At 45.1% G+C, this 19,520-nt stretch overlaps 1 protein-coding gene and 1 pseudogene across 1 annotated transcript; both read right to left on the bottom strand.

The window, feature by feature from the left end:
- Window positions 1-282: 282 nt before the first annotated feature.
- On the bottom strand, window positions 283-2,413 carry LOC147977031 (uncharacterized; annotated as a pseudogene).
- A 1,798-nt stretch (window positions 2,414-4,211) lies between these two features.
- LOC147977030 (prohibitin-2, mitochondrial-like) lies at window positions 4,212-18,891 on the bottom strand. The gene is made up of 5 exons (XM_087519149.1): window positions 18,639-18,891; window positions 18,385-18,501; window positions 5,552-5,722; window positions 5,244-5,456; window positions 4,212-4,418 (listed from the first exon to the last, which is right to left on the bottom strand). Exons 2-5 carry the CDS (start codon window positions 18,385-18,387, stop codon window positions 4,221-4,223), a joined length of 585 nt encoding a protein of 194 aa, XP_087375275.1. The 5' UTR covers window positions 18,388-18,501; window positions 18,639-18,891; the 3' UTR covers window positions 4,212-4,220.
- Window positions 18,892-19,520: the final 629 nt, after the last annotated feature.

Below are 19,520 nucleotides of genomic sequence, written 5' to 3'. Positions count from 1 at the left end.
TAGGCATTGAGATATCATGTGGCCAGTGAAACTGAGACACGAAAAAGAAAAGAGTTTGCAGGCTTCCTTTGAAACGGTCATGCCGTCTCAGTCTAATTGTGTATACTTCACGTGATGCATGTTTAGTTGCATCTTCCCACAAATATAAAATCAAATTCACACCAGGAAATTTTGGGGATTCACTACCATATGATACCACCCTGACATGGAGTTTATTACAGCCTAAATATAAAATATTTTTTGCTAGAAAATATGCCATCTTTAACTATTTATAGCATCTTCTTATTCATCAAAAAATATCTGCGGTGAGAATATGCCATCTCGAATTCGCTTAACCACTATTTCTTGCTCATCATTCTTCTTCGGATATTTTGAAAGACGAGGTGGCGTGTCAAGAGCATCACAATATCCGCATTGCTCGTCTCCTTTCAGAACTATCCTCTGCATGTTGGGGGCTCGCTCTAGAATGGATCTTATAAACGTAAATTGATGTTGTAGTGACCTAAAGCCAATAAATTATAGCTCTTTCAAAAGAGAGTTCCTGGATCCATCGAAGTGCATTTTCCACCGAGGAGTCCTTTTAGGGTACCACCGTCTGATTTTTTTCACCCAAATCACATGTATGTTCCCATACCTATATTTGTGTGACCAATTCAGTACATATGTAAGCATTAAATCACTTTCCGTTAAAGTGGAAATCTATAGTAAGCTCTAAATGTTGAGAAGGACACAAAAGCAATATAATTAAAGAGGAAAATAGTGCCAAAGAGATCACCTCAATATGTAACATTTCAATACATGGTGCGGCCACAAGAAAAGCTACTGTCCATTCTAGGTTGAATTCAACAAAGATACCACGCACGGATAGCTTCCTTATCTTATTGAATGCAGGGAGGAGTTGCTTCATTTCAGGTTGAATCCAAAACTGGTCAGAGGATTTAAAAATTAAGTACTCCCTTCATTTTTATATACAAGGCCACTATCGAATATGCGTTTTGCATCTATACAAGGCCACCAACAGTAATCGAGGCAAAATTAATGATATTTTCTCGTACTATCAACATGTTTAATAGTTGCATGCATGCAGTCATAATGGGAGTCAGCTAATTCCTCCACTCAGTTTTCTTGCATGCATGTGAGGTATTAATGATCCCAGTAAACAAAAAGAAATGCTGACTTTCAAAGCAGACATTAAACTTTACATTGGTACCTGTTATTTGAGTTTGTGGTCTTGTATATAAAAATGAAAGGAGTATATAATTCTCAAGCACAGTGCTGAGATTATCAAATAAATTATAGCTATGTTGATTCTCTGTCATAGATGAAAACATAATGAACGCAAAAAGGGAAAAGAATACGAGTACTTGGCTGAGACAAATTACAACTTACGTTTTCTCCTTTGAAATCCAATGTGAGAGTATGTACGCAAGTTGTCCCACGTAGATGCTTGCTTAATTTAAATTCAGGTTGACCACACATCGCATCACACAAGAATTCTAGTTCCCCAAGAGACGGGACAAATTCAAAGGCCAAAGGAGCTTCGTGAGATTCCCAAATATTCCATCCGAGCTTCTCCAGTTTTGGAAGGCAGACCAACTCAAGTCTCTCAAAACGACTCTTGGCGAGTTCTAGAACACGGAGTTCTGAGTTTGGTGCATCAATCTTAAATGGAGAGTGTGCACCAGTATCACACCGAGAGAGGCGTAGATGTTTAAGTTGCTTGTAGCACTCAAACAACAGATGGTGCGTATCCAATTTGTCAATGCGTACATTGTATAGGGAGAGCTTTGTGATGCAGTGGAGCACACTAGGGTAGGCAATGAAAAAGCCATCTATTTCTTGAGCTCGCTGCAGCATATCCTCCTCACTACGGGCCAAAGCATCTACCTCATCAAGAATGGTAAGATCCAAATCTTTCAACAAACCACTGTCAGTTGCATCACCTATGAGTGGGCCAACTTCATGCAAGAAAGTGTTGATCAGGTAGATCTTAAGATGCAGAGTAGAGTAGAGATGCTGGATTCTTTATGCCGGTTACCCAAGAAACTCCGGGTTGCTTTGGTTAGAGAGGCCATTGCTTCCTCCGTGTCCTTCACCTCTATAGGGTTGAGGCCTGGAATTGGATGGATTTTTTTGGCATTAATGCTAACCTCGGGCAGCAACCAAGGAAGGCGCCTCCACTGTGTTGACAATGACAGCGCACTTGTCCGTGCAGTAGTGCGTACATCGACTCTCGCCAAGATGGACAGTAAAATATCATTTGTCAGCATGCTGAGTCTGTCTTCCTCTTTTCGTTGCTGCGAAATTATGAATCTATTTAGTTAATGAACTCCTATATTATGCCACGTGTCATCTATTAGGACGGGTCTCACCTGCTAACCGTAAGACCTGGTCTCATATAATTTTTTTCCATGGGCGGAGGAGGAGGCCTTGAGAGAGCAGAGTCGATCGAGGACGAAGAACCAAGGTACTCCTGACATGCGGGCCCAGTTGTTTATGTTTTTTTATCTCACGAGGAGTGTACATATGGAAAGCTCTGTACTTGCAGTTCCAATGTTCCATGCATGTTTTGGATCTCGACCATAGCCTGAAGTCCAACTTAGTAAAGTTGACCAAATTTATATTAAAAAATACCAACATTTACTCTCTCCGGTCATTTTTACTCTGTATATATGAATTGTCCAAAGTTAAAGTTTGATAGTATTTATAGGAAAACGATGTCCTTCAAACGGCTGATGTACATGCAGCGTCCGCTATCTGATTAGCTGTCGGATCGATCTTGATTGAGCGCTCACGCTAGCCACAAGTCACATGGAGTCCCTTTTTTTTGCAACAAGCGTATTGTTTCCAAAGGTTTCTGCAACAAAGATCTGATTTCAAAAGAAAAAAATGACGGTGAAGAAGTTTCTTCTGCAACAGGGTTCTTATTTCAGAAACATTGTCCCGGTTGCAAAATCGGAGGAGCGTCCGACGTATGAGGCCAAGCATCGCAACATGATGCATGTTTCAAAAACATAACTTCGGTTGCAGAAATCGTCCCAGGAGTGCTCGGCGTGAGAGCTTGTCGTCGTCGTGCCGGAGTGGAGATAACTGGTCAAGGTGTTGAGTCGAAGGAGGCACGACAACTCCGGCGCTCAGGCCATGGCGGGGCAGCGGTGCTGTCTTGACAGACCTTTGCGACAAGGTCCTTGTTGCATAGCCCCCGAGCGCAACAAGCTAGTTGTGGCAAAGGTCCTTGGTTGGCTGGGCAATTGATCGGACGGCTGTTTCGGATGGCATCCGACAGCTGCAGAGCCGGCCGATCTAATCGGTTTATCATCTGGCGGACGCGTAGCAGTGTCCATATTTATATGGAAAAATATCAACATCTACTATACTAATGTTACACAATACGAAAAATAAATGTATGACACATCTAATGATATTGTTTTTGTATTGCAAATATTGCTATTTTCTTCTATAACGTTGGTCAGAGTTTACTAACTTTGACTTCAACAAAATCTTCTATATGGAGTAAAAAGACACGAGGGAGTACAATACTACACTTATACAATGCCAAAGTCAGTTTCATGATACATCTAATGATATTGATATGGTATAAATGTTGATTTTTTTATATAAAATCGGTCAAACTTCGAGGTAACCTACAGTTTGTGAACCAGATGGGATGTTTGTGAACTGCATAAACGATGACAGTCTGGGCAATGTTTAATCTATATGACTTCTATGGAGTCCACTAAGAGGCCCAAAGCAGCCTGGCTTGCAGTTCCCCCGGTATGTGTTCCACCAGAGGTCTATGTAAAATGAAAGGCAGCAGAACCTATGGCATTCCGCAAGCAAACAAGGGGGCAATGCGTCAGATAAGTCACATCACCAATGAACCCAAGCCAATATCTTCCGAGAGCTACTTTATTCAAATTCTCTCCTATCCAACTCATTTTTCGTGGATTAGCATCTCAAAGTTCTTTGATGGGCATAAAGAAGAAACAGCCAGCATAACAATCACCACATAACCGCCCAGACGTTATAAGCTACGCACAGCAATAGTAGCTGACAGGTTCACTTGAAAAAGTGCACAAATAATTCACAGTAGAAAAGGGCGTCTTTCTTGTTTTTGGGTCGGGAATGCTAGAAACTAAGCGTTCATGCCTCTCAAAAGTACTCTTCTTTCATGTAGACAAGACCGGCGGCAACCGCAACACACGTGACAGGAGACGGCCTCATTTCTTGTTGTTGTTGTTCAGCATCTTGAGCGACTGCAGCCCAAGCAGCAGGTCGCCCGAGTCCAGGAACACCTTGTTGTTGGACGCTGCGATGGTGTGGGCGATCTCCCTGGCGGCTTCAATCTGCCTGAGCGCCACGAAAGCAGGGTTGTTGGCGATGGCATTGCCAATCAGCTCTGCACTCTTTGCCTCTCCCTGTTCAGATACCAAACACAAAGGCGCATCAGCGTTCAAACCAGGTGCTCTAGTGTTAGGCAAGTGCTACAGAACTCAGCAAATGTATAGAAATGTACAGAGCTATGTACCACCGGAAATGACACTGGAACATAGAAAATGGTTAGTCTGAAACTAAATTCAGTCATATGAACATACCACCACTGGAAGTCTGACACTAAATTCAGTCATATGAACATAGCACTGGAAGTCTGAAACTATATTCAGTCATATGAACATAGAACTGGAAGTCTGAATATATTCAGCCATATGAACATAGCACCGGAAGTCTGAAACTATATTCAGTCATATGAACATAGCACTGGAAGTCTGAAACTATGTTCAGTCATACGAATATGCAACTGGAAGTCTAAAACTAAACTATTGACATAACAATCCAATCATCATATGAAATGTACAACTTTACTAGAGTCAGGCTCAAGTGCTCCCAAGCTCAGAAAATGCAGAGACATATATGATGATATGAAGACTTAAACAACACTAGCAATATGCCTCTACTAACTACCATTGGAAGTCTGAAAATAGGTGAAGGCATATGGAAACCATGTACCATAAACTTAACAAATGGAATATACATTTCTACCAGTGTTTGGTTAAAATGTGCTACCAGTGTTTGGCTCAAATGCACTACCAAAACTCACCAAGTGTGACGGAATATATGATGAAGCTATGAAGACATAAAGAACACTAGCAATTTGCCTCTAGTAACTATATGATTCAAACAGTAAACAGGACAAGTAGGTTTAGCAGTGCGAAAGAGAAATATCAAGTCACTGTTTGGATTACCTGTGCCCTGATAATTGCACTTTTCTTGTCTTGCTCAGCCTTCTCAACAATGAACTTGGCACGCCCAGCTTCCTGAGCAGCAACCTGTTTGGCTTCAATGGCATGAGTGAACTCTTTACCAAAGCTGAGACTGGTAATGGACACATCATCCAGAGCGATGTTGAAGTTCTTTGCCCTCTCCGTCAGAATCTTCCTGATCTCCCTGCTCACAGCCTGCCATTACATAAAGGTCAGTAACATATTCCAAGCAAGACCAGATACAATCTACCATAGCATGGAAACACACAGCAAACATGGCAAAGCTGTACCTCTCTCTGTGTGATTAGCTGACTGGCATTGTATTGGGCAACCACAGCTTTGAGTGTTTCATGAATGATCGAAGGCAACACTCTCTCATTGTAGTTCTCCCCCAGGGTCCTGTACATAGTTGGTAGTCTCTCTGGCATGGGTCGTGTAAGAACACGCAGACCAATTCTCACCTGTCCAAATTATGAAGTGGAATCAAATACATGCAAGGAACTGCAGTTAAAAAGAAGTGCGTGAACACTAACAAATTCTCATAGTCAGAATGATATAACTTGCTACGCATCAGCTAGTTGTCTTAAATCAACATGGCAACAGATAATGATGAAGCAAAAAAAAAGTACTTGTGACTGCTGTCAACAGATTCAAAGCAAATGAGTTGAAATGATTATTGACAGGCAATATATAATGACAACCTAACAGATGAAAGCAAATGAGTTGAAATGCTTATTGACAGGCAATACATAATGGTGACCAGTGCTAATTGATTAAAAGCAAATGAACTAAAATGATTATTAACAGAGCAGTAGACACTAGATAGGAAAGAGGCACTAGTGCAGAACAGGGCAATAGCACCGGTTCGTAAGGCCCTTTAGTGCCGGTTTCGGAACCGGCACTAACATTTCGGCACTAAAGGCCCCCCCTTTAGTACCGGTTCAGCACGAACCGGTGCTAAACGGCAACCACGTGGCACGAGCCAGCTTCGGGGGCCGGGAGCCCTTTAGTACCGGTTGGTAACACCAACCGGTACTAAAATGTTTGGGGGATTTTTGGTTTTATGATTTCTTTTTCATTTAATTTTGTGTTTTTCATTTTAATTCTTTTTCGTTTGCTGGTATTTTACGGTACTACACATTGTACACGTTATGCATATATATATATATATATATATATATATATATATATATATATATAAATAGAATTTCTAGTAGAACCAATCATATATATATCATCAATGTCTCACAAACCACCATATTAATTTACACATACACACATGTATAGCTATATACAATTTCTCCTACATATGCATGTTGCCTTCGGAGCCAGTGGCATTAGCCTAATTGGTGTCTTCGGAGCACGATGACAATTGGAAGTGGTTCATGACATGTTCGATGGGGGCGGTAGCGGGTAATAGTATTCTCCCTTCGGATTTATGACCTGGTCGAGCAAAAATCCCACTATTTCCTCTTGAAGTGCTTCTACGCGCTCCGTTTCTAGGAGCTTGTCCCGCACCTCTTTGAACTGTTAAGAAGGAGATCAATATGCATGTGTATTAGTTGTGTGACTAGATATCGATAATGGTGTAAAAATTATGAATAGTGTTCTGACAAGCGTACCCATTCCTGTCTTTGAGATCTGCTCCTTTCGGACGCCATCATGCGAATGTTCTCGCAAACGCAGTATGCACACAGATTAGTCCCATGCGCCTGCTTCAGGGCCTTTATTACGAGAATGGAATTTAATTTTATCAGATAATAATTAATCAAGCATGATAATTAAAGAGATGACAGCTAGCTAGCTAGCTAGTACTACTTAATTACTTACCTTGGATCGAAACCATTTCAGCTGTGGTTTCCATTCGCCTTCAGTGATGCTGATGAACCTTGCCCAAGCCCTGCCCGCCGACAAAGAAAATGAATAAAGGGGTTATTAAATAGTTCATATCATGAAATGACGAACTAAATAGGCCGAGATATATAGTTAATAATGATTGAAATTACCTGTTGACTATCCCATACAAGATGTTGTAGTCACTATTTGCTTTGAGTAGCGAGTCCAGTATTTCAACTGTTCCGGCGTCAACTTTAATGATACACAAGATCCAGTGAAATCTGCATGCACACACGTTTGCATGTCTTAATTAAGCGGGCATATGTAAGCAAAAACATGTAGCTAGCTAGTAGGCAAAAACAGAGAATTTGTAGTACAAGAAAGTGTGACTCACTCAAAGTTGTAAGGAAGTAGTATATCTTCATTGTATTTGAGGCGCTTCAAGAACTCTAGCATGCTGTCCTCTACCTGCTTTTCATAATACTTGCTCATTTTCCATGTGTATTGATTAACGGTGTTTGGGTCAATGAACCCAATGCCATAGCGTCCACCTTTTCTCATTTCATACATCTTCATCCTGCATAATACCACAGAAAAGAATATAGTGAGGATAATTACAGGTAATGATTGATCAAAAGGATCACTACAGCTAGCTTGAGACTTAAATTACAGAAAGAAATCACTTACAGACAATAGCAACTGACGATAGATTTGTCGAGTGCGTCTTGATTGTATAACTGAAACAGTTCAGAATACTCAATGGCCACAGCTTTCTCATGGTAGTAATGATCCTTCTTGACATACACCATGAGGGACTCTCGATCGGATCTCTTGGTAATGTCCATGTACCATTGATGCAATTCATACATTCTCGTTGGGAGCTTCTTGACATCTTCTGGCTTGACCAAAGGTTGGCCCCGGACATATTTCCGTTTTATTTCCTCCTCTGTAATCACAGGCATGTCCTCGATCTCGAGGAGTTGTCCAACAGTGATCTTGAGTTCTTCAGCCTGCATTATATGCTCCTGGGTTATTACCACATCGCCCATCTCGGGAACGTAAACTGTTTGGCCACAATAATATTGGGCGCGCGTACTATCACGTGTTGTCGGCACAACAAGCGGGGGGTCGATTGCGCCGCCTGTTCTCCCAGCTGGGCAACGGTTTTCCCGCATTTTTCGACAGCTGCTTGTTGTTTGCTCGAGCTCGAGCTCGCCTCCTTCTGTAGACGTTGTCGATGTAACTTCCTGATGTGGCGCTCATAGTCTGTGTCAACAGGCTTAGGAGCTGGTGGTTGAGCCATACGAATGAAGTGGTCAACTACTTCCACAGGCACTTTCTCCCTTGGCGGCGGTGGCGGTTTCGGTCCAAAATGGGCGTCGACTTCTGCCCGCACTATGGCATTGGTTTGCTCCTTGGTCCTGTCGTAAGCCCTCACAGGAAGAGGAGTAGTGAGGTTTGGACCATATTTATATCGCTTGCCTCCGCCTGTACTTCCTGTACTATGACCTCGACTGGTACCGCTACGCACCATAGCTGCGGGGTGTCTCTTCTGCGATTGCTGAGGCGGCGGAGACGGCTGACGGGGTTGAGTTGGACGAGGAGGAGTGGCCTGAAGCTGTGCCGGACTTGGAGGAGGAGTGGCCTGAGGTTGTGCCGGACTTGGAGGAGGAGTGGACGTCTGACGCTGTGTCGGACTTGGAGGAGGAGTGGCTTGACACTTTGCCGGACTTGGAGGAGGAGGAGTGGCCTCACGCGTTGGTGGACTTGGAGGAGCGGGAGTCTGCTGACTCGGTGGCGGACTTCGACGAGGAGTCGGGTGACGCGGTGTCGGTGGCCTTCGAAAAATGATGCAATCCTTTCTCCATAGGATGATACGATGTTTGGCATCTCCGAGTGTGTGCTCCTCATCACCTCCAGGAATGTCAAGCTCTAGCCCCGAATATTGGTCCACCACCTCATCAACCAAGACACGAGCATAGCCCGCTGGAACCAGGTTGCAATGGAAGGTTGCCTCGGGGGAATTTGAAAAAGCAACGACGTCCGCCACCTTCATGGATATGTTCTTCATTTTGAAGTGTAGCTCGCAGTTAGTGTTCTCCGTGATGTCATCCACGGGGTATCTATCCAGCACTACTGCGTCGCCCGGGGCGGAACCCACGCTGCTTCTCGGCATGGATGGGGCGGTGGTATCCAATGCTGGATCATCCGCTAGCTGCTGCAGCTGCTGAGACCCCCTTTGCTGGCTAAGTGAGTCGATCTGCTCCTGCTGCCGCTGGAATTTAGCTGCCAATTCCGCTTGACTTGCTTCTAGGCCTTGAAGGCGTTCATAGTCGAGCTTCCTTTGCTCCTCCTCCATCTTCCTCTTCTTCTCCTCCGCAATCTTCTTTCTCTCACGGGTTCTGTAGTCGGCGTTCCAGTCGGAAAACCCCTCATACCACGGAATAGCGCCCTTGCCTCGTGTTCTTCCCGGGTGTTCAGGATTTCCCAGGGCACGCGTAAGCTCGTCGTTCTCTCTGTTGGGCTGGAACACCCCCGATCGAGCCTCTTCTATTGCAACAAGTAGCTCATCGTCGGCTCCGTTCAGACATGCCTTCGTCGAAACATTGCCTGTCTTCGGGTCCAACTCCCCCCCATGCGCATAGAACCAAGTCCTGCACCTGGGGGGCCAGCTCTTACTAACCGGAGTGACACCTGCATCCTCCATCTCTTTCTCAGACTTATCCCACTTAGGCATTGCCACCGCGTAGCCACCTGGCCCCAGCTTATGGAACTTATCCTTTTTTTCGGCATTCTTCTTGTTTATCCCCTCGAATTCTGAATCCTTGAATTTCACGAAATCGTCCCAATGAGCACTTTGATTCTCTAGTATCCCCTCGAATACTGGAGTCTTCCTTCCTCCCTTGACGTACTTCTCCCACGTCATTCTCTTGTGGTTCTTGAATGCCACCGCCATCTTCCTAAAAGCAGCGTCCTTGACTTTCCGCATGTCTGCTTCTGTGAAATTATCTGGTAAGGTGAAATGTTCCATGAGAGTATCCCAAAGGAGATTTTTTTGCTTCTCGTCGACAAAAGTAACATCTGGACGTGGATTTGCTGGCTTTCTCCATTCTTGAAGGGAGATCGGGAGTTGGTCCTTCACAATAACTCCGCACTGATGAACGAACTTGTCCGCAATCTTCTTAGGCGCTAATGGTTCGCCATTAGGTCTGATTGCCTCAATATTGTACTTTACGCCCTCATTCAACTTTTTGTTCGGGCCTCGTTTCGTCCTTTTGCCTGAAGATTTGCTCGATCCGGATGGCTGAAAGAAGAAAGATCGATTTGTTAATATATCTTCAACTCATTTAAAACATGCGATGATCACGAGATTCCTGCTTATATAAATATATATACCTCGCCGGTGTTTGTTGTTTCAGAATCAACATGTTCTTCGTCGTAGTTCATGACTTCATCTTCTCGGTTGTCGCGATCGAATATCATATCACCCTCTCCGGTGTTGTTTAGAAATTCGGAGCCGTCAAAATCTTCTTCATTCTGATCATCATCTGGCCCGCGTATGATATCGAGCATGGTCTGTTCTCTCTCTCTGTCGGTATTGTCCGCCATAGCTTTTATTTAACTATGCCAAAAGAAATATAAAACAATTTAGTATAATCTCAAATAATAGATATAATCTCGAATACATCGTCTCGAGTAATAGATATAATCTCGAATACATCATCTCGAATAATAGATATAATATTGAATACATCACTAGCTAGCTAGCTAGCAAGCTAATAAAGATCGAATAGTACAAAGTAATCTAGGCCACTCGCGGTTCCTGAGGTGCGGGCGGTGGACACCCAAAGAGAAGGAACCATCACTGGATCATATCTCGGGTGATCTCCCCAAAGAACCTGCCAGGTATTGGAGAACCTGACGTCCATAGCAGCCATCTAGCGATGGACGTGCTCGTCCTCCTCCCTGACACGGCGACGTACCACCTCCGGCGGGGCCGGCTCCCTCCGCACCGAAAGTGGCCCACGTGAATGCCACCAAAGGAGATGAGGGTCGACGACGGGACCCGGGGCCGGGTTCCTCACCAAGCGTCGCGCCCCTGAAGGTAGCACCTCTCAGTGCCAGCCCGGCGGAGCCCAGTCCCGGACATGGGTCCTCTGAAGCAGGACGTCGTCGCGGACGTGTCAACGGCGAGGATGCGGGCCGGGCATCGTCGACAACAAAATACTATATGCCGCAAAAGTAAAGTAACATTTTTTAAATGATGGATTGTGATGATTTCATATATGCAAATTCTAAATTTTATAACTAAAAATATAAGAAACTAAAAAAACATCGATCATCGTCTAACAATTTGAAATTAATCTAATTCATCTAGCTAGCTAAAACTAACATTTCCAAAATTTCTAACATTTCTATATAACTAACATTTCTATAACATTTGACATTATATATATTATAACTAACATTTCTACATACTATTTGACATTAATCTAATCTAATTAATTAAATCATCTAAAACTTTGTATGAAAAACAGAAAAACAGAAAAAGCTAAAAGCTAAAAACAGAAAAATTGTTTGTGTGTGCGTGTCTAGTGTGTGTGTAGTGTGTGTGTGTGTGTGTGTGTGTGTGTGTGTGTGTGTGTGTGTGTGTGCATGTAGTGTGTGTGTGTGTGCGCGTGCGTGTGTGCGCTACGGTCGGCGCCGGCGCCGGCGCCGGTGTGCGCTACGATTGATTGGAGGGAGGAGAGGGGCCGGGGGAGGGGCTCACAGCGCGCGCGGGCAAGGTCGAGGCGACGTCGACGGCGAGGGCGAGGTCGATCCAAAGGCGACGGCGACGGAGAAGCGAGGGGATCGGCGACCGGGACGCCGACGGGGGTGCCGTGGAGTCGACGGGGATGACGCGACGAGGACGGGGGCGTCGCGGAGTCGACGGGGACGGCGCGACGGGGGCGGCGACGGCGCGGGACGGGGCGACGGCAGAGAGAAGTGGGAGATGAGAAACTGAAAATTTTCGAAGTGTTTCTTAATAGGGGACACCTTTAGTACCGGTTGGAGCCACCAACCGGTACTAAAGGCCTGTTTTGGCCAGGCCAAGCGGGGGGGGGGGGGGGGGGGGTGGGGGAGCACCCCCCTTTAGTACCGGTTCCTGGCTCCAAACGGTACTAAAGGCCCCCCCTTTAGTACCGGTTGGTGCCACGACCCGGTACTAAAGGGGGTGTGCTGCCAGGCGAGGGGCGCAGAAGTTTAGTCCCACCTCGCTAGCCGAAGGGCGCTCACACCTGCTTATAAGCCCCGCCGCCGCTGCTGTCTCGAGCTCCTCTCTAAAGCAGGCCTTCTGGGCCTACCTTTGGTACTCTGCCCTGTGGGGCCTATTGGGCTTGCGGGCCTGCATCCTGGCCCAACAACAAGTTGGGTTTCTAGTCGTATGCAGGCCGCTGTGGCCCGGTAGGTGGGCTTTTTTCATTTAGTTTTTTCTTTTCTGCTTTATTTATTTAGTTTTATTTATTTTTAGTTGTTTTTTGCTGTATTTAGAGTTTCTTTGTGAATATTTTTGATAGTTTTTAGAAACTTTCAGTTAGTGCCGGTAGTTTTTAAATTTGAATAGTTTAAATTTTGAATTATTTGAAATTTGTGTGAATCACTAGTTTGTGAATAACTTAACTTTCAAAATACATTTTCCAGTGATTCTTTTTTATTATGTTTAATATTAGTGTGTTTTATCATTATATTCAATTTGGTAATGCTTAAGTTATTTAAAAATGAAATGCCTTTGTAACGGATGAGTTTTCGTCCGAAACCCTGATACTTCGAAACAGATTGTCCATTTTGTACACGAAGTGTATCCAGTTTTTGCGGTAACCCTCTCTACTTTTTTGCACATGCTATGTGGGTGAAATTATGATACCATGCCAACTTTCATCCTTTTCTGAGTTCATTTGAAATGCTTTTCAATTTCAGGGTCATTTAGTTGAAAAAATCAATAAATGCATGAAAGAATTTGCTTGCACATAAAATTTCTTCGCGTTTCAAATGCCAAAACACATAACTAGCTACCCTAACTATTACAGAGATTCCCTCCTGGGTGTGAAACACAGAAGGAAGTGATGATAGCTAAGCCGATCACATCCCAGATCTTTGGGTGTGAAACTTTTTCTTCGCGTGTGTCCCTTTGCGTCATAGCCATGGAAAATCTTCATCATTTAACGGGATGCTCGGGTCAATATTCACTGTGAATGGAGCAATTTCATCAAACTTTTCATAATCTTCTGACTTGTCTGTCTTGTCATCCACTCCCACGATGTTTCTCTTCCCAGAAAGAACTATGTGCCGCTTTGACTCATCGTACGATGCATTCGCTTCCTTATCTTTTCTTTTTCTTGGCTTGGTAGACATGTCCTTCACATAGAAAACCTGTGCCACATCATTGGCTAGGACGAATGGTTCGTCTGCATACGCAAGATTGTTGAGATCCACTGTTGTCATTCCGTACTGCGGGTCTTCCGTTACCCCGCCTCGTGTCATATTGACCCATTTGCACCGAAACAAAGGGACCTTCAAACCACGTCGATAGTCAAGTTCCCATATGTCCTGTATATAACCATAATATGTTTCCTTTGCCGTCTTGGTTTCTGCATCAAAGCGGACACCACTGTTTTGGTTGGTGCTCTTCTTATCTTGGGCGATCGTGTAAAATGTATTACCATTTATCTCGTACCCTTTGAAAGTCATTATATTCGAAGATGGTAACTGGGACAGCAAGTACAGGTCATCTTCAATAGAGGTGTCATGCATGGTACGTGCTTGCAACCAGCTGGCGAAACTCCTGGTTTGTTCACGTGTAATCCAGTCATCAGACCGCTCCGGGTGTTTGGAGCGTAGCAAATTCTTGTGTTCATCCATATACGGAGCCACCAAGGCGGAATTCTGTAGAACTGTGTAGTGTGCTTCAGTGAGAGAATGTCCGTCCATACATATTATTTGTTCCCCTCCTAGCGTGCCTTTTCCATCCAGTCTGCCCTTATGCCGCGATTCAGGAACACCAATCGGCTTAAGGTCAGGAATAAAGTCAATAGAAAACTCAATGACCTCCTCATTTTGACGGCCCTTGGAGATGCTTCCTTCTGGCCTAGCACGGTTATGAACATATTTCTTTAAGACTCCCATGAACCTCTCAAAGGGGAACATATTGTGTAGAAATACAGGACCCAAAACATTAATCTCTTCGCATAGGTGAACTAGGACGTGCGTCATGATGTTGAAGAAGGATGGTGGGAACACCAACTCGAAACTGACAAGACATTGCACCAAATCATTCTGTAACCTTGGTATGATTTCTGGATCGATTACCTTCTGAGAGATTGCATTGAGAAATGCACATAGCTTCACAATGGCTAATCGAACGTTTTTCGGTAGAAGCCCCCTCAATGCAACCGGAAGCAGTTGCGTCATAATCATGTGGCAGTCATGAGACTTTAGGTTCTGGAACTTTTTCTCTGCCATGTTTATTATTCCCTTTATATTCGACGAGAAGCCAGACGGTACCTTAATACTGAGCAGGCATTCAAAGAAGATTTCCTTCTCTTCTTTGGTAAGAGCGTAGCTTGCATGACCCTGATGTATGCCGTCTTTTCCGTGCATACGTTGCTGGTCCTCCCGTGCCTCAGGTGTATCTTTTTTCTTCCCATACACGCCCAAGAAGCCAAGCAGGGTCACACAAAGATTCTTCGTCACGTGCATCACATCGATTGCGGAGCGGACCTCGAGGTCTTTCCAATAGGGCAGGTCCCAAAATATAGATTTCTTCTTCCACATGGGTGCGCGTCCGTCAGCGTCATTCGGAACAGGTTGTCCACCAGGACCCTTTCCAAAGACCACCTTCAAATCCTTGGCCATATCATGTACATCAGCACCAGTACGGTGGCGAGGCTTCGTCCGGTGATCTGCCTCACCTTTGAAATGCTTGCCTTTCTTTCTTACAGGATGCCTGCTCAGAAGAAATCGACGATGTCCTAGGTACACATTCTTCTTACAATTAGCCAAATATATACTGTCGGTATCGTCCAAACAGTGCGTGCATGCACGGTATCCCTTGTTTGTCTGTCCTGAAAGGTTACTGAGAGCAGGCCAATCATTGATGGTCACGAACAACAACGCCTTTAGGTCAAATTCTTCCCCCATGTGCTCATCCCACGCATGTACACCTGTTCCATTCCACAGTTGTAAGAATTCTTCAACTAATAGCCTTAGGTACACATCAATGTCGTTGCCGGGTTGCTTAGGGCCTTGGATGAGCACTGGCATCATAATGAACTTCCGCTTCATGCAGAACCAAGGAGGAAGGTTATACAAACATAGAGTCACAGGCCAGGTGCTATGGTTGCTGCTCTGCTCCCCAAAAGGATTAATGCCATCTGCGCTTAGACCAAACCATACGCTCCTTGCGTCATCTGCAAACTCCTTCCCGTACTTTCTTTCAATTTTTCTCCACTGCGACCCGTCAGCGGGTACTCTCAACTTTCTGTCTTTCTTACGGTCTTCTCTGTGCCATCGCATCGCCTTGGCATGCTCTTTGTTTTGGAACAAACGTTTCAACCATGGTATTATAGGAGCATACCACATCACCTTGGCAGGAATCTTCTTCCTGGGGCGCCGGCCCTCGACATCACCAGGGTCATCGCGGCAGATCTTATAGCGCAATGCACCACATAGCGGGCAAGCGTTTAAATCCTCGTACTCACCGCGGTAGAGGATGCAATCATTAGGGCATGCATGTATCTTCTGCACCTCTAACCCTAGAGGGCAGACAACCTTCTTTGCTTCGTACGTACTCTCGGGCAATTCGTTGTCCTTTGGAAGCATATCCTTTATCATTACCAGCAACTTTCCAAATCCCTTGTCAGATACACCATTCTCTGCCTTCCAGTGCAGCAATTCCAGTGTGGTGCCCAGCTTTTTCTTGTCACCTACGCAATTCGGGTACAACAATTTTTTGTGATCCTCTAACATGCGCTGCAACTTCTTCTTCTCCAAATCACTTGCGCAGTTTCTCTTTGCATCGGCAATGGCCCGACCTAGATCATCAACGGGCTCATCTGATGCCTCTTCTTCAGCTTCTTCCCGCATTGCCGGCTCAGCTTCTTCCCGCATTACCGGCTCAGCTTCTTCCCCCATTGTTGTATCATCGTATTCAGGGAACCCATGGCCAGGATAGCTATCGTCGTCCTCTTCTTCTTCATTGTCTTCCATCATAACCCCTCTTTCTCCGTGCTTGGTCCAAACATTATAATGGGGCATGAAACCGGTCTTAAACAGGTGGACGTGAATGGTTCTTGACGTAGAGTAATTGTGACCATTCTTACAGCGAGCACATGGACAAGGCATAAAATCATCCGCCCGCTTGTTTGCCTTAGCCGCAAGCAGAAAAGTACGCACGCCCTCAACGAACTGGGGAGAGCATCGGTCATCGTACATCCATTGCCGGCTCATCTTCATTACACAACACCGAATAGACCAAATTAATACAAGTTCATACATAAAGTTCATACAACACTTAAATGCAACAAACAAATAACTCTCTAGCTAAAGCATTTAAATGCAACAACAAATACGATCAAGATCGCAACTAAGGTAACAATGGATCCAACAGCATAATGATACCAAGCCTCACTATCGATGGCATATTTTCTAATCTTTCTAATCTTCAAGCGCATTTTCTCCATCTTGATCTTGTGATCATCGACGACATCGGCAACATGCAACTCCAATTCCATCTTCTCCCCCTCAATTCTTTTCAATTTTTCTTTCAAGTACTCGTTTTCTCTTTCAACTAAATTTAACTGCTCGGCAATAGGGTCGGTTGGAATTTCAGGTTCAAATACCTCCTAGAAAAAATTTCTATGTCAACTTGATGGGCATAATTTGTCATAAACACGAAATGCAACTAGTTTTAAAAGATAATATACATACCACATCCGAATCATAACAAGGACTAGGGCCGACGGGGACGGATATCAAAACCATGGCACTATATGTATAACAAACAACGTACGAGTAAGATAATTATACGAGTAACTATATATCCAAATCACACACATCAATTTTTATATAAAATTTCATGAACAAGAGGCTCACCATAGGGTGGTGCCGGCGACGGGACGGTGCGGGCGATCAACGGTGGCTACGATGGAGATTTAGAAGGCACTAAGTAAACCACACCTACATATGCAAACTAAGTGTTATTTTTGACCTCAAATTGCATATAAATCAAATACTAGCACATATATATATATATATCCTCCCAAATTACTAAACTCACAAATTAATCACTATATAAACCAATGCAAGAGCTAATCTAGCAATGAGAGATGAAAGGACAAAGTTGCTAACCTTTGTGATCATTTAAATGGATGAGGGCCTTCAAATCTTGACAAATTTTGGGCAAATTTTGTGGTGAACTCGAGAGGAAGAAGGGAAGAACAGAGGAGAGGGCCGGAGAGGGGAAAGGGGGAAGAACAGAGTGCTGGTGGACGAAGGGTTTATATAGGATGACCTTTAGTACCGGTTCATGGCACGAACCGGTACTAAAGGTGCTGGAGGGGCCCCACTCTGACAACATCCTGCCACCACTCTCATTAGTACCGGTTCGTGGCATGAACAGGTGCTAAAGGTTCGCCATGAACCGGTACTAATGAAAGCGGCCCGGCTAGCCGTTGGAACCGGCACTAATGTATACATTAGTGCCGGCTCAAATACAAACCGGCACTAATGTGCTTCACGATTGACCCTTTTTCTACTAGTGAGGCTACATACAATGCTGTAAAATTTCATAGACAGCTGGTATGGGTTGCATTAAAAATTGACTCCACCAGTGCTAGGTATGCCATAACGGCTGATGTCGTAACTGGAGACTCAGAAATTAAAATGGCAAAGACATTATATGTACCAGATTCCACCCACCTATCCAAATCGGTAAAAAATTCGGATGTGCTCAATCCCCTTGCAGGCTACAGTTACAGAATATGCTAAGAAATGACAATGCCAGAGCTGTTTTACATGTACCACAGTCCAAATTGCTAGCTAATCACTTCACATGAGCAGAGTACCAACAAATAACATCAAATAAGACTCGTACAGGCTACATTTTCAGAATATCAACAAATATGAACAACATGGCCAACTAAAAGCAGACCGCTTGGTCGGTCCCAGGCATGGATTTGGCACGCAGATAAGCAATAAATCAGGCATCTGTGATAGGTGGGAAGGGATCGAGATAGGAGGAGGTTACCATCTGGAGATCCTGGCTCCCGGAGGTGCTCTCCACGAGGTTGGGTCACGCGCAGACGTCGTAGATGATGGGCCTCTCGAACCACGGGATGACGATGTGAGTCCCCTCGGGGTAGACCTGCACGGAGCACGCATGCACACCCAGAAATCAAACGCACGCAGAAGGGGCCCGACAAATCGCTAAATAAAACCACAGCGCGCGTCGCCGGCGGCCGAGATCCGCGGATCCGCGCGAGGGGAGGGGGCGGCGGGGACCTTGTCCTTGATCCCCTCGAGGCGGTTGAAGACGATGGCCTGGTGGCCTCCCTCGATGTTGTAGAGGGTCTTGTTGCCGAGGTAGAGCGCGGCGCCGCCCAGCAGGCCGAGCTTGACTAGCGCGCCCGCGCCCACCGGCGCGCTCGGCATCCTGGCGCCCTTGAAGTTCATCTCGCTCGCCGGCGGCGGAGGTTGGGGTTTAGCTAGGGTTTACTCGGCCGATTTGGGGGCGAATGGGATGCGGAGGAGGAGGAGGGGGCGGGCGGAGGGTGGGGAATAGGGGATGGAGGAGGAGGAGGAGGAGGGTGGGGGTGTTAAGTGGGTCGGGAGGGTGGATCGGGGCCGTCGGATCTCGAAGGGACGGCGCGGATGGGGCTGCGGGGCGCGTTTGTTTCCTCCCCTGCAAGAAAGGGGAATGGAGGTGCTGCCTTCCGGCCCAAGATGGTCTCGTGCGCCTGACTCCTGGGTCCCGCGCGGGTGGGTTGGTTGGGGCATTTCTCTCGTGTGTGGATGGTCAACTTGCGCCCGTGCACGACTAAAAAAGATTATTTTTTTTACGGGGACACACCTACATAAGTTGCACTCGTGCTCGTGCACATCCTAAAAACAAGTTGCGCTTGTGCACTTGTTGTCATTTAACTTTTTTGAGTGCACACCCTAAAACTAAGTCGCACTCCCGCACACGCTAACACTCCCTCCGTTACAAATTATTTGTGGCAAAAATGGATACAAATGAACGTAACTAGAAGAAAAATACGTCTAGATACATTCATGTCTTTGACAAGTAATTTCGAATGAAGGGAATAGTAATTAAGGACGGTAAACCCTAAAACTAAGTCACACTCCAACACTTCTCTGTTCTGAATTACTTGTCGTAAAAAT

This window comes from Triticum urartu, chromosome 4A (genome assembly GCF_056163025.1).
Source record: "Triticum urartu cultivar PI428250 chromosome 4A, HENAU_Tu73, whole genome shotgun sequence".
In the NCBI taxonomy this organism is placed as follows: Eukaryota; Viridiplantae; Streptophyta; class Magnoliopsida; order Poales; family Poaceae; genus Triticum; species Triticum urartu.
This window is presented reverse-complemented; position numbering and strand designations above follow the sequence as displayed.